The sequence below is a fragment of the Panthera onca genome, chromosome A2, assembly GCF_046562875.1.
Source record: "Panthera onca isolate mPanOnc1 chromosome A2, mPanOnc1 haplotype 2, whole genome shotgun sequence".
NCBI classification, from domain to species: Eukaryota; Metazoa; Chordata; class Mammalia; order Carnivora; family Felidae; genus Panthera; species Panthera onca.
In genome coordinates, this window is record NC_138340.1 from 22170671 (window position 1) to 22185505 (window position 14835).

Genomic DNA, 14835 nt, shown 5'->3' on the forward strand with positions numbered 1-14835 from the left:
CTGGGTCTTCCCTGGGGTTCTGTAGGACTGGCTTGCAGGTTGTTGTGAGGACTGAAAGGGATAATATGGGGAGAGTCCCCAGTTCAAGGTCTGGAGCACAGAGGTGGCCCTCTGTGGTGAGAGATGCTATTTTCTCCACTAGGGTGTGTACCCCTCCATGCCAAGTCCTAGTCTGCTTTTTGCTCTGGACGTCTAGGCCAGGTTGAATGCCACCTGAGTTGGAACGGATGTCTGGTCGGTGCTCTGTCCAGGAGCTGCAGGCTGCTTCTGCTTCTCTGAGGAACACGGAGCATGCCGCTTCGCTGGGCTCTGCCCCTGCGAGGATGCCCCTGCTGGGGACGTGAGGGTAGATGTCCTAGCACCTCTCCAGGGACTGTGGTGGTGAGGTGGCTGCCTGCTCCGGCTGGAGGAAGGATCTGAGATGACAGGGTGTGTCTGTTTTTCACGACTCATAAAGCCATCAAAAGAGCACAGATCATGTTTTTGCCTTTCCAGAAGTTCTTCATGAAATTTTTATTAAACCTGTTGGCACTCAGGACACACCAAAAATTCTCTGGAAAAAAAAAAGATTTCCAAATTTAACATTTGAAAATGTAGGAAGTGGTGTTTTATGTGTACTTGTTTTTCCAGATGGTTCATTTATTTTCATTGAAAAAGATCAGCACAAGTCAAAACCACAGAACTGTCTGGAAGCAATTGAGAAAAATAGAAATACCTTGGAAATGACTGGTTCTCTTATGTGTAACACGATGAAATGAAAAGTTCAGTGAGCAAACATGTTCTTTCAGATTTAGTCGTTATAGCGTAATCTGATCTCAGAGTAACCACGACAACCTTTTCCCCCTCAAAGAGCACATGACAGGGCAGCTTGCTTACAATGTGTGTTGTAAGGACAAGCAGGTGCTGTGGCTTTGCACGTGCACGACTGGCCAGTGAAGCTCTCCGAACTCCTACATCATTGTTGTGGCTTCCTTGCCTAATGAGGTTTTCACTAAATGACTTGTGCTCCCAGATGCTCTTGAGAACAGTTTTAAACTATATTTCTTTCTTTTCCTCTTTGTAATGTGATGGAGTTCTGCATCACACTGTCCCAGAGGTGGACGGGGAGAAATGGGGACCTAAGTCTTGTGTGAGGACTTTTCAGCCCATATTTATTCACTGTGCTAGTGGAGGACATCCATGTCTCACATCAGCCCCCACTGGGCTTTGGGGAGATGGGTCAGAGGCTCTGGGTCCTGATGTTTCCCATGCTGGTTGGCAACTGGGACCTAGTGATTTTTTAAGAACTCTGAATTTTTTAGAAATGCCAGGGAAGGTGTGACTGTTTACACTTACCTGGGAATTGTCTTGTTCCTTCTATAGAGAATTCAGACTGTTCTATAAGACATGATTTTGTGTTTGTTCGTGAATATATATTTATTTGTTGGGAGGTAAATGTGTATTTCAAAAGGGAGTGCCTCAGGCATTCATGGGGTTCTTAACCATCCATGCTCTGATAATATTTGTCAGAATCCTGGACCATCAAATGGGAAAGAACCCTACAGATCATTTGATCTCTGTGCATCATCTTTTAGACAAAGAAGCCGAGGGCTGTGGAGGGGTAGCAACTTGTGCAGATTCTCATAGCCAGTGGGTGGCCAAAAGGGAGCAGACACACTTTCTTCCTGTTCCTGGCTTAGTGTTCTTCACATTCCATCCCACTCTCTCCTTAACTGGAGTCCCATGAGCTCTACTGTACACACTGATTATGTACAAAGGAGTCCAATGTCAGGAAAGTCTACATGTTCACATGAAGATAAACCTCATTATCTCATAAATTTGGCCAATCTGAAATACAGTAGTTACAATGAACAAACATGTTCATGAAACATACAGCTCACTACCATAGAATTCAGAAGCACTAACTGCCAGATGATTTTGAATGGACCATCCATGTCTTAAAAAAAAAAAAAATTCCTCCAAACAAAAAAACAAACCCCTGTCCAAGTAGATAAGAGCAGATACTTCTTTTTATCTATTTCTGATAGAAGGTGAAAACATTAAAAATTTATTAATCATTTGTTTTTCTAAAACCATTTGAACATTTAACTATCTGAAGATAATACCTAGGATTTAGGTTGTAATATGGGTCTTGGAAAGATAGTCTCTTCTTGAGTGAAATCTCGGTTTACCCTCCCCATCTCATCCCTCACGTCTCTCCGTGGACTTCCAATCATGGTTAACTTTTGTTATTATCGCTAATGAATATTCTTCTCTTCACTTGGTGTGTTCTGATTTCTGTCTGACTTGCTTCTAGTGTCTTGGCATCTTACACTCTTTTGTTCTTTGAATATGTGTAGGGAGCTGTGCTCCTGGGCAGGGGTTGGGGTGGGGTGGGGGGGAAGAACCAAGATGCTAAACACAGGAATTAGGAAGCCTGGCTGCAGTGTGGGTTCTGGTTTCCTGCCCAGCACTCACCCTCAGTCTCCAGCTTCTGCCCACCCCTCCTGACCTGAGTACTGCTCCACAAACCCTCCTTCCACAGTCTGTCTTGTCGTGTGTTGTGGCTCTGAGCATTGCTGTATACAGGGCTTCCGGGTACTCCTGTTGCCCCATCTCTCAGGTCCATGTAGCAGTGGCAGCACACTACCCTCTTAAGGTTAGGCCCGCCATCAAACATCCTGGGTCTAAGGGGGCTCTTGCCCCTCTCACTCCCTCCCTCAATCCAGGAGAGCCTCCTTTTTGACATTCTTGTTTTTGTTCAGGCGCACAGGTCTGCCTCAAGTCCCTGCCTCCATGGGCACCTTCTCCTCCTCTCAAACTGGGCTGCTAGATTCATCCTGATCCTCAGGCTGTCCTGCCTGGAGAGCCCAGCACTCCCCAATGACTTCTCTGCTGGCCTCGCCTCCCACTGCCTTGTTCCTCTTTCTCAAGAGTCTGCCTTTGCCAATGGAGAAAAGTCTGGCCCTGTAACCCAAGTTTAAAACCCAGAGCTACCTAGCTGCAATCTGCTTTTTCTTTCCTGATCTTCTCTCCACTGTTTGACCACCAACCAAGACTCACTGGCCTGGCCCACGTTGCCTGGCTCACCTGCCATGCTTCTGATGCTCTTCCCTCTGTCTGGAGCAGCCCCTCTCCCAGGCCCACCTGTGGAAATCCATCCTCTTCCACCCTTGGGCCCTAGCAAGAGAGGCACTGCTACCCAGTCCTCTGTCTTATCCCCATTCAGAAGTGATGTCTTTCTTTTTTTTTCTTAAGTTTATTTATTTACTTTAAAAGAGAGAGAGTGTGAGCAGGGGAGGAGCAGAGAGAGAGGGAGAGAGAGAGTCCCAAGCAGGGTCCATGCTGTCTGTGCAGAGCCCTATGCAGGGCTCAATCTCATGAACTGTGGGGCCAAGACCTGAGCAGAAATCAGGAGGTGGATACTTAACCAACTGAGCCACCCAGGTGCCCCTAATGTTAATTTAATGTTAAATATCTCTTTGAATTTTATTACTGTGTGTCATATATGGAGCAGGATATATATATATATATATATATATATATATATATATATATATACACACACACATATACATACATATATATATATATGTATATATATGTATGTATATATATATAAAACCATCCATCCATCCATCTCCTTAAAGAATCTCCCTGGCTCACAAACTTCTTTCTCTCTCTTGCAGGTTTACAAGTTGTCCTGAACTCCATTATAAAAGCCATGGTTCCCCTCCTTCACATAGCCCTTTTGGTATTATTTGTAATCATAATCTATGCTATTATAGGATTGGAACTTTTTATTGGAAAAATGCACAAAACATGTTTTTTTGCTGACTCAGGTGAGTAATGAAAAATGGTAGCTAGCCTAGCTTTAAAAAATTTAATTTTCCTCCCAATAACTTACATGGTTTGGGGAAAATCTAAAACAAAATGGGGGGGGGGGGGAGCCAAATATACCAGTAAATGTACTGAGCCAGTTCTTAGTGTGAATTGTGTTCAGAATAAATGAGGATTTAATCTCCTTTTCTATCCTGATTTCTTATGTAATGTGTCCTGGCAAACCAGATGAGGTACCCCCAAAACTAGAACATGAGAGGCATCACTAGCATTGTTGTCTGTAGGCTTAAGAAAGGTTCTATAGAGTCAGGACAGAGGAGGGAGCAATGGATTCTGAGTACCTAAATGTCATATGCCACAGAAGAGGGAGTCTTTGAAGTGGACCTTGAGGGTCAAGTGGGAGTCTGAGACAGCACCGGTGGGAGGCAGGTGTTCTAGGCTCTGACAAGGGCACTCAGCTTCTACCAGCTCTGGGCTTCCTGGTGTTGGTGTCTTGAGTGGTGAAGCCTGTGTGCTCTGTTTGCAGATGTCATAGCTGAAGAGGACCCAGCGCCGTGTGCGTTCTCAGGGAATGGACGCCAATGTGCCGCCAATGGCACGGAGTGTAGGAGTGGCTGGGTTGGCCCAAATGGGGGCATCACCAACTTCGATAACTTTGCCTTCGCCATGCTCACCGTGTTTCAGTGCATCACCATGGAGGGCTGGACAGATGTGCTCTACTGGGTAAGCGGCTGGAGGATAGTGTGTGGAATGTTCTTTCTTTGGATAAGAGTGCTTCATTTGTTAGCACCGTTGGAGACTTAGCTGAAAACGAAACCCTGGAAGTCAGTTCTTTGGGAAGGAAAGCAGACCCTCTCCTCACTCAGCGAGACTCATTCTCTTTCCTCCTCAGGTCTTTCCATTCCAGAAACCTGCTGTGTAGTATTGGCTGCCTCACTCCCCAGTGCTGTTTGGTGTGCCTGCGAGTCCTTGTTTTGAGGTCACTCCCAAGATCAAGGCTATTGTGATTTAAACTCTTAGAGAGCCAGGGGCTATTGTCCAAGTTAAGAGGCCCCTGGACTTCCACAGGCTTGGTCTTTTTTTACGTAAAGGTAGGCTGCTCTACCAGATCCTAACAAAAGATAGGGAATATAACTTGGATCCCTTTCATGCTTCCCATGAACTTAGTGCAGCCTTAAGGCCAAAATGGATTTTCCTTATTTTATACTGTTTCCCTCTTGCCTTTTCAACATTACCATAAATTAGCCCAGCACAGCCCCTACCTCTCTCTTCCTTTCTCTTTGGAGCTATAGAACTCTGGCAGAGAGGGTTGGAAAGGCACGTCAAACTTCCAGGGCTGGTGGACCCATCCAACCTGCCATGAAAACAGACTGATGCCCTTTCTCTGGCTAAGGTCTTGCTCTCTGTTCCTGACAGAGCCGGAAGGCTTTGCTATAAATGAAGAGCAACAGTATTTTAACTGCTATTTCTCAGAGCTGAGTTTATTTATTTAGTAGAATTTGAAAAAGCTCACAGAAGTTTAGAAATTATTTTCCATGGCACAGATTGCTGGGAAAAACCAGCTGATGTGCAGATTTTGAGCCTAAACCCAAGTTCAAATGAGATTAATCAGGATTCCAATAATTATTGGTTAAAAGGCAGTTAGTAATAAAGTACTTTCTTGAATGGGCAGTCTTTAGTTAGAAGGCCTACAGATTGAGAATTAGCTTTGGCAGTATCTACATTGTAGATACTCTGTAGGGCTTCATATTCCTTTGTAACTTCAGAGAACACAGCACACAATGGTTTTAAATAGGTTTTGCTTCCCTTCACCAATGAACACCATGCTTACAGGATTGTAGAAATCTCTATATATTCAATGTTATGCAAGGAAGGTATATTTTTATCTTCTCCAAAGCGTGAGTCCAGTTTAGTAAAAAGTTTTAAGCATCACTAACATGTTGTATCTTGTTTCTCTTTTCCCTTCCTTTTTCTTATTGTCCTAGGAAAGAAAGAATATGCATGTGTGTGTGTGTGCACGTGTGTGTGTGGGCATGCATGTCTATATATTCATAAGATAATGTCTTTCATGAAGAGGAAAAAGGAGGGAAATTATATTGGATGAGCCAAGATCATGGCCAAGGCAAGGGGACCTTCAAATTAGGTAAAGGGTTCATTGTCAGTGTTAACTTCTGAGTTGCAAATCCTAGTTAGATTAGTTGAGATCTCAATCCTGGTTTTGCCTTGAAGTTTCTGATAAATAGAAAACGCTTCATCCAAATAGCCCAAACTCTGATCCTCCCCATCCCTGCAAATGGTACAGGAAACAACATCTTGATTTTAAAAAAAAAATCTGTGACTGTTCTCAGCTCTGTTGTCCTCTCTGTTGTCAGAGTGAATTGTCCAATGTGCCTGATCCAATGTGCCTTGACTAATGCACAATTTCATACCGTATTTTACATTTTTGCACATGGACTCTTGACAGTTTTCCTGTCGTCTAGCAAGTGAAAACTCTTTAATGTGTGATTAAAGGAGAGAAAACTCCATACACCCAAAAACAAAAGTATCCATTGCTTTTGGAGTGCCTAGGATTGCATAATTATTATCTCTATCATTAACATGACAGAGTTAATAATTTGACAATATAATAATTATATTCTCTGTGAATTACAGGGCATCTTTATTCTGATGGAGGAGCTCAAGTAATTTGCCAACATTATCCCAGTCTGTATCCCTTTGTAGAAAGTCTGGATTTTGAAGACCAAGCAGTGGTATACAGAGAGGCCACTGAACATACAGGACCCAGGGTCCTATAGCAAGTGGTTGTGGTTCTTGATCCAGGGGTTTGTAGATCCAGGGGTCTGTAAGGGGCCAGATAGTAAGTATATTTGGCCTCGTGGACCATCATATCCCTGTCATAACCACTCAATTCTGCCTTCTGCCTATGCCACACAGAAGCAGCCGTAGATAACATGTAAATGAATGGGTGTGGCTCTGTTCCATTAAAATTTTATTTGTGGACACTGAACTTTGAGTTTTATATAACATTCATGAGTCATGAGACAGTCTTTTGATTTTTACCCCCCAACTATTTAAAAATGAAAAAGCTATTTTTAGCTCAAGCATTGTGCAAAAGCACGTGGTGGGCTGGGTTTGGCCCACGCGTCATAGTTTGGTGACCCTGCTCTAGACTGGAACCCAACACTCTTTCCTTGGTATTCCCTACTGTCAGAGGTTTGTGAACCATTGTAGAACACTAGGGGGCAGCTAAGTCATCTCCCATACAGTTCACTAAGGTCTCTGAAACACATCAGGTTTAATTATTCATTGATTATATTTATTAACTCATCAGAGAGATAAGCAAGAGCCAAGGCACCAAGCCTTCTTAATATTGAATGGACCACAGTCAGGTGGAAAATACACAGCTGTGTTCCAGCACAGAACATCCTTGACCAGCACGGTGCCTGGCATAGAGCAGGTGCTCAACAAATGCTAGTTTCTCTTGCCTCTCATTGTACACTCCCATCACCTCAGTGTGGAAAGGCCATGTTTAAATATCGGTTTTTATGAACAACTAGGGTGGAAAGGGAACATCTCGAGAGATAACTAGGGAGATTAGATTATAAATATTGATTGCAAGAAAATTTCTCAATCCTTCAGGTGTTTGTATATAGTGGGCACAATCTTTGCCAGGGATTATTTTGCATCTTGTCAAGTTTATATTCAGGCAGTGTTCTCAAGCTCATTGATGCCTTAATTCTCAAGAATTTCTGGAAAAGGGCTGGCAGGGTCTTGAGAAATTTACAGGTGGGTCCAATATACAGGAAAACATACTTAGAGAACTGTTTGGATGTGTGGGAGTGGGATCATCAATTTCTGGTAGAAAAAAAGTTCTTGTGGAGCTCTTTTATAAAGTGAGTTCCGTAAGCATAATTAAGCTGCCATCTGATCCACACGTATTTGTTGTCTACGGAGGCAGCAGGGTGTAGGTCAAGGGAAGAGCATGAAGGCTGGGTAGGGCTGGGTGTATAGCCTTGGGTAGGTCACCAGAACTCTCTGGGCTTTAGTTTTCTTATCTGCAAGATGCACAGTTAGAATACATTCTTCAAAGACATGTCTTTAAAGGTAGGAAATTGAAATAGTGTTGGTTTCAGGAAAGAGCTACTCATGTATTAATCATTTACGGCCTCCTGCCTTAGTGCCGGGCTCTTTCCTCAATGAACACACCTCTGGAGGTGCTGGCTGCCAGACTCGAATGGGAAGTCCACATGGTCACGCTGACAGTCTACTTCCTTCAAGATGCCTGGGAAATTCCTCCCTCATTGGCCAAGGGCTTGCCTTTCTGTGCCTCTCTCTTATTCCCTACTCAGAGGAGCCCCAACCGGTATACCAAGTTCCCAGTAGTGTTTTCAACAGTTAGAAAAAAACCAAAAAGCCTTAGGTTGGTCTTTAATTTAAGACATGAATGTACATTTCAGCCTTTGAAATGAGGGGGGAAAAGGAAACTAAATAGAATGTTATTTTCTAGGCACCAGGTGATACTACCTGATGGCTTTGATACAAATCTTTCAAAAATGAATCTAAATTGAAATGCTTCAGCTCATGCTGAGTTTTTCATTGTTGATAAAGACCACACAGACAAAATCCCAAGCAGAGTCTTTATTTTCATTTGGATATTTTTCAGAATAGCTTATCAGTTCTGACTTGTCCTATGTATATGATAGGGTCTGAGGAATACTAGCCTCTGAAAAGAGACTTGGGTTGAGAAGGTTTTGTTTGGAGAAAGACTGGCCTTTAGATACTAAGTTTCATTTCTCTTCCCACCTTCTGGAGATTTAGACAGTTTTCTGTGGCCTTTGCTGTGGCCTTCTCCCCAGCCCACAGCTGTCACTCCAGTTGATATTTCTGATCCAAGCAAATGTGACTCTGTCCCACACCTACACCTAAGAAATTAAAAGCTTCCTTAATTAAAAAAAAAAAAGTGCCCTCCCAAGTGGAGCAGACTGCCGTTCCTAGCATTCCCTAGAACAGCAGACTGGGGCCTGAACGAGGACTGGTAGAGCATTTGACTTGGCCACTGACTTTGCCAGCACTATGCGGGACTGAGGTCTCCTGTTGGGAGTCCTGGACTTTGCACATCCTTCCCTCACCCCATGGGCATGCCCTCCCCTGTCATCTGCACTGCTCCTGCAGAGAGGAAACAGGCCCAGAGAGGTCTCCATGGAAGGCCCTGACTCCAGGCTGGGCTCTGGCCACTACACTGGACAGCCTGGTTCTTCTCTTCCACACACTGAGTTTTTAAATAAGTTTAGTGGTGGTGTTGCTTTGGAAGAATTACCCTGTGCCTTCCTGTTGAAATTAGTTTATCCAGCTTAATTAGATCAACAATTGCAGCCACGGCCCTGGTTCATTCATTACTCTAATTGCCAGTGTAAGATGTGCAGAGTGATACGAGTTCTATTAAGCACATCAATTTTCATGTGGCCAAACAGGTGTTTCATAAGGGATTTAATGTCCTCTCCCTAGACTTCGGCAACAGATGTTAGGTCATTTTTTTTTTTTTTTTTTATGTTCTCTTTTCCTGTTTGGCTTCTGCGTGAGGCAAACATAGTGAAATGCTTGCGCCTCATTCTGTAAAGCTAAAATCTGGAGCCAAATAATGTGGAAGAAAGCACATGCTTAAAAGCCTAAGGGGCTTTCACCTGTGAGGCAAGAACGGTCACTCTTCCCGACTACATATAAGTTCTACTGGCCAAAGATTCTGGGTGTTCCAGCAAAGTCAGGCAGAGGGGTCATTCATTCTGTCCCTGGACTGGTCCTTAACACCTCCTTCCTCAGAGAAGTGTTTGCCTAATGTAACACTGACCTGTGCTGCTGGCAAGTTCCATCTAGCCGTGAACCTTGAAGCACCTCTTTGCTCCTGCATGAAGGCTGCTCATGACCAAACCTCCCCTGTGACAGTCTGCCCTGGGGGCCAAGACTTACTGTGATGCTTGAGCTTGTTCCAGTAGTAGCAGCACAGGGTTCCTTTGGACCAGCTTTCTCTCACCTGGTGTCAGTCAGCTCACAGCTGGAGCCAGCTCTCCCAGGTGGCTCATCTAGGTCAAGGCTAGATGGGGGCGGGGGGGGGGGGGGGGGGGGGAGATAAGGGATTCTTTCCTTCTCCTGGGTCTGTCCTCAGGTGCAGTTGGGAAACATCTCATTCCCAAAAGCACTCTTGAATGTGTGTCAGCTAGTTGACTTCTGAGTACTTTGTTTGCATTAATTTGGCCCTGCTTGCACTCACTGATGGCAGATAATCTAGATTTCAGATGGGTTAGGTTTCTTTGGATTAGTTAGCTTCCAATGGAAATGTATTATTTTAGGTGTTTTTTTAAAGAACTTACCGAATTAAATGTTGCAAGTTTGTCTCTATTAAGACTTTTCCACCATTACAAAATTTAAAAGCAAGACGTTCCAACAACTTGGGTAGGGTAGAAAATACTTTCCAGATAAGCACCAGCTTTGTCCTCTACCAAGATCTATTTTGAAAGTCCATGATCAAGACTGTTTCCAGTGAGAAAGAGCCAGATTCCAGCTGATTTCCCTGCCTGTGTCAAAGTGTGCTGTTATTTGCCCCCAAACTTTGATGACTCTTTGTGTGTGTGCGCGTGTGTGTGCGTGTGTGTGGGGAATATATAGCGAATGTGACTTGGCTACTGTTGTCTCTGATTCAAATCTAAGTAAATGTTTAATTCAATGCATAGAATGCTGTCTCTAATGTGACCCTCACTCTTTATTAGATTCTCTTATTAACCTGCTCCTATGAGACTATCTTATTTCTTGCAGATGAATGATGCTATGGGATTTGAATTGCCCTGGGTGTATTTTGTCAGTCTCGTCATCTTTGGGTCATTTTTCGTACTAAATCTTGTACTTGGTGTATTGAGCGGGTAAGCTACACCTCTTTCATCTTGAAAGCAGAGTCCTAAGGATGGTTGCCAAGACCACACAGGTTTTGCTAGATGGGGGCGGCCGGGTAGGTGCCAAACACATTCTGTGTCCTCTGAGATGCCTTCTCTTCTGCTGAGGCTTCCCAAACCAAGATGCTTCCTGGAACCTCACCAGCCTTTATGAAAGAAAGCTATGGAATGGTTATTGACCAGAAATTAATCAGCATTGTTGCTTGGGATTTAAATAGATTCCATTGCCTGCCCTTTGTCTGTCCTAAAATGAGATACACTTATAATTGCTTTATTGGTCTGGATCCAAATATGCAGATTAATTGGTACAAAACAGTAGCTAAATGAACTGGTCCTGGCTGACTTTTGGTGGGCCATATTTGTAGATTTCAGCAGCACAACTTGTCCTTACCTGAAAACACAAGATAGAGCGAGTCTTCACTCAAAGCCCTGAGTGGTCTGGTCTGGCAGCTCTTCCTGGGGCTCCGCTCTTTAGTAAATGGATAACTGATAACTGATCTCCTTACATTTTACAGGTAAATGATGCAATAGGATGGGAATGGCCATGGGTGTATTTTGTTAGTCTGATCATCCTTGGCTCATTTTTCGTCCTTAACCTGGTTCTTGGTGTCCTTAGTGGGTAAGCAGTCAGATCCATGTTGCACACTCTGCTGGTGCCACGTGTGGGGCAGCTCTACATGTCCCCCCAGCTGCTCCCCGCAGCTTCTCTGCATGTGTGTGGACTCTGACGTGCCTTCTGTGTGTTGCTTTTGGATTGAACTGTGATTCTCTCTGCCTGTATCTTGTCTGTGAGGTTCTGTGTTTCTGATGCTTGCCAAACATTATTAATTTAATGAAAACAGTTCCCTGAAGCCAGGTGCATTAGTACGTCCATGTGCAGACGTGGATTGCAAGTGAGTAAAAGGAGTCCCAGCCTTGGTCTCCCCCAGGAAAGGCCCTTTGTCTTTCGTGGCTTTATTCCCATTTAGTACATAACCTGGCATTTTTGAGTCACCCATGGTGTGTCTTGAATATTTCCAGGGTGTTTCAGATTTTATTGAGTAGGAGGAATAAACCTAGATTTGCACATAAACCCTGAACAATTTCAAAAAATCTTACATCCTTCAAGTCATTTATTTGCTTCGTTGTCTGCTACTGTCATTATGAGAACTATCCCTCTAATTCATGATTGGTCTTAACTTGTGGAATCTTTAATGCAGAGTAATGACCAGCTTTTACAAATACACTTCCTATGGGGCTTATAGTCCCTACCACTCAGTCACCATTTTTGAAATTTCAGTTTGCTGCCCCCACTTAGTGGATGACTTCCCATGGAGAGGAGTCTCTGTAGAGAGTGGAGGTTGGCTCTGGAAGGGGATCCTGGTATTCCTGGGCTCTGCCCTGCCCATACTTGGAGATGCTGTCCGAAGCCCCTCGGGTGACTCTGTATCCTCCCCACCCGCAGACACCCAGAAAGGGGAGCACCCCTAGAAGGGAGAAGGGGCTGTCTGGGCTCTCCCAGAAGCTGCTTCTGAACATAACCGCTGCTGGGGGCCGGAGGTGCCCATCTCCCCCTGAAAGAGCCTTTGTTACCCACTGCACTCACACATCCTCAGGAAATACTTGAGGTGGTACACTTGATCCCACGTGAGTGTATCCTCACCTGTTTTATCTTCTTCTTCCCAAGCCTGTGTCTTGGGTGGGGGGCGGGGGGTACGATGCCTTTGTGGAATGCTGAGTCCCTGAGGAATCCTGTGTTGCATCTCTCTGAACACTGCCTTTTCCAGAGCAGGGCTCACAGCTTGTCCTTCACCTCTGCTTCCTTTCCTCATCTACCCTCTAAACTGCCCTGCCTGTCTTCAGGGGATAATATATGTGGTCAGTTTTACACCATGGATGCACGCTGTGGCGGGAGGACCCCCTCAAGAGATGGCCCGGTGAGGGGAGTGGGGACTGGGTTGAGTTGAGGGTATGACAGCATCATCCACTCCCAGCAAAGCTTCCTTCTGTCTACCGATGAATGGCCCTGCAAGCCCTTGTTTTAAAGTTTGAACACTTTAAAAGTGCTTTCATCCTGATGAGTCTCTGTGGACTCAGGTTAGCATTGGGCTTAGAAGGGTGGAATTTATCCCTGGAGAAACAGCACAGCTCTGGTTTTGCGTCAGGAACAGCCCACACAGGGTTAACAGCAACTCCGTGCTGCAGTCCTTGGCGCCCCACGTCTCCCAAGTTCAACCAAACTGACTGAGGCCATGGAAACGACTAATTTTAACAGTGCCAGTGACATGCCTTATCTCTGAGCTTCCCGGAGCAGGAGCCATCGCCCAGCTGTGATGAAGCAGCTCAAAACGGCGGGGGGGGGGGGGGGGGGGGGAGGAAAAGATGGGAGGAGGCGCTCCTTATTATAATGGTGGGCATTAAATGTTGACCCCTATGGAGGATAAAAACAGTACACGCTCATGGAACAACCAGGTTACTGGGGTATATTCTAGGGAAAACAATAAGTAATTTTAAAACATTTTTGTATCGAAGCAAAACTACATCCCTTCTGAAGGAGAATGCAATGGCATGTGAATTTTTAAAATCCAAGACTTCCCAGTGATTTCCACAGTCCCTTCATGCTGTGCCCCAGCTCCTAAGGGCCGCACGCTGAGGGGTCTCCAGCATGAGGCCACTCTGGAAGGTAGTGTGGAGAGGTACCCGGTGTAAAGTGAGAACCGAGGCTGCAGGGCAGAGCCTTTAGTCATGCTTGCGAGTTTGCCTAGCATTTCCTGCTGAGCCAGAGGCTAGGCAAACCAGGTGTCTAAGACACAGAGGCTCTGGGCTCAGGCTTCCGTTGTCTGGTGGGCAGACTGTCGTCAAGCAGTGCAGGATGGCAGAGCTGGAGCAGGGGTGTAGACCAAGGGGCTGTGAAGACTGCATGTCTGTGAACTGGCTCTTGAAAGGCGATAAGGCGTCTGCGGGGGAAGACCGATGATGACGGACATGCTCCCACCTCCCCAACAATTCCCCACTCCTCTGCCCAGCGACTCCCCCTTGACTGGTCCCCAAAGCAACAAAATCAAAAATCAAAAAATCAAAAGAAGTCATTCGTATGCATTTTCTTGTGAAATTTTTAAAAATTTGCTTCAACCTTAGAGTTCTTCACGATTTTTTTTTTTTTTTAGGGAACGCTAATGGGATCACAAAACCAGAGGGATGTAAATATTAAAAGCAAGATGACTTCCATTGCATAGCCCCTTAGGGACCACCAGACCAGCACACATGTAATCCTTAAAGCACTGAATTAAAAGCCTCCCGTTTTAGAAACTTAAAACCATGCTATTGCCTTCTGGTGAAGGATCGCTAAATGATGCTTGTGTGTCTTTAAGTCTGTTAACTACTTGGAAATACTTGTTTCTGCTACTTGGCTTTTTCTTTTTTCATGTGGCCATGCCATCCTATTGTGTTCGTGAACTGATTTTAATCTGCACACCCGATCTGGTGTTGGTACATTTGTAAAGCATTCTAAGCTTTGGAAAAATCTTTGGTTTTACAACAGCTCCTTTTCTCAAGGTGAGTATGAAGTTTATGAACTGTACACCCTGTGTAACCAAGCGTGAACACAGATGAAGACTTTGCTCTCTGACGACAGTGTTCTATGGGGGGTTGGGGCAGGGGAGCCAGGAATGTCTCTAGCTCATGTTGCAATTTTACATGAAGTTGTCACTGCGGAGATGGTCCCGTTATGACCAGGGATTGGAAAGAATGTCTCATGTAAGTCTAGAAGTCAGGCAGATTATGTCTCTTCTCATGATGGTTTTTTTGTTTTTTTGTTTTTTTGTTTGTTTTAGAAGATTGGTGATTTTTTTTTTTTTACTTTTAAAATTGTTCATTTAACTTCTTGTCCTTTTTGAGGTTTTTGTCAGTAAACAGGCAAAATAAGAGGACTATTGGTGTTCCAGTGCTTTGTTTCTTTAGAATCCCTGCCAGATTCTCAGGGGGAAGAATGGTGGTCCCGGGCTGTGGGTTCACCTCTTCCCCTGCAAGACCCACCTGATGCCAGGCATACCTGTGGTACGGCCCCCAAGGTGTGGTTCAGGCCCCCAAGAAGAGA

General features: G+C 44.7%; 1 protein-coding gene across 19 annotated transcripts in view; it reads left to right on the top strand.

Moving 5' to 3' along the window:
* CACNA1D (calcium voltage-gated channel subunit alpha1 D) overlaps window positions 1-14835 on the top strand; it is a 302816-nt gene that overhangs the window by 154960 nt on the left and 133021 nt on the right. For 11 of the 19 annotated variants that reach the window (XM_078442946.2, XM_060631306.3, XM_060631292.3 and 8 more), the window contains exons 6-8: window positions 3669-3821; window positions 4346-4542; window positions 11276-11379. In XM_078442946.2, the coding sequence (XP_078299072.1) occupies window positions 3669-3821; window positions 4346-4542; window positions 11276-11379 (454 nt within the window). Of the gene's footprint in view, window positions 1-3668; window positions 3822-4345; window positions 4543-10626; window positions 10731-11275; window positions 11380-14835 lie in introns of those variants that run through there. The other 8 variants (XM_078442943.2, XM_060631293.3, XM_078442944.2 and 5 more) reach the window with 2 other exon arrangements.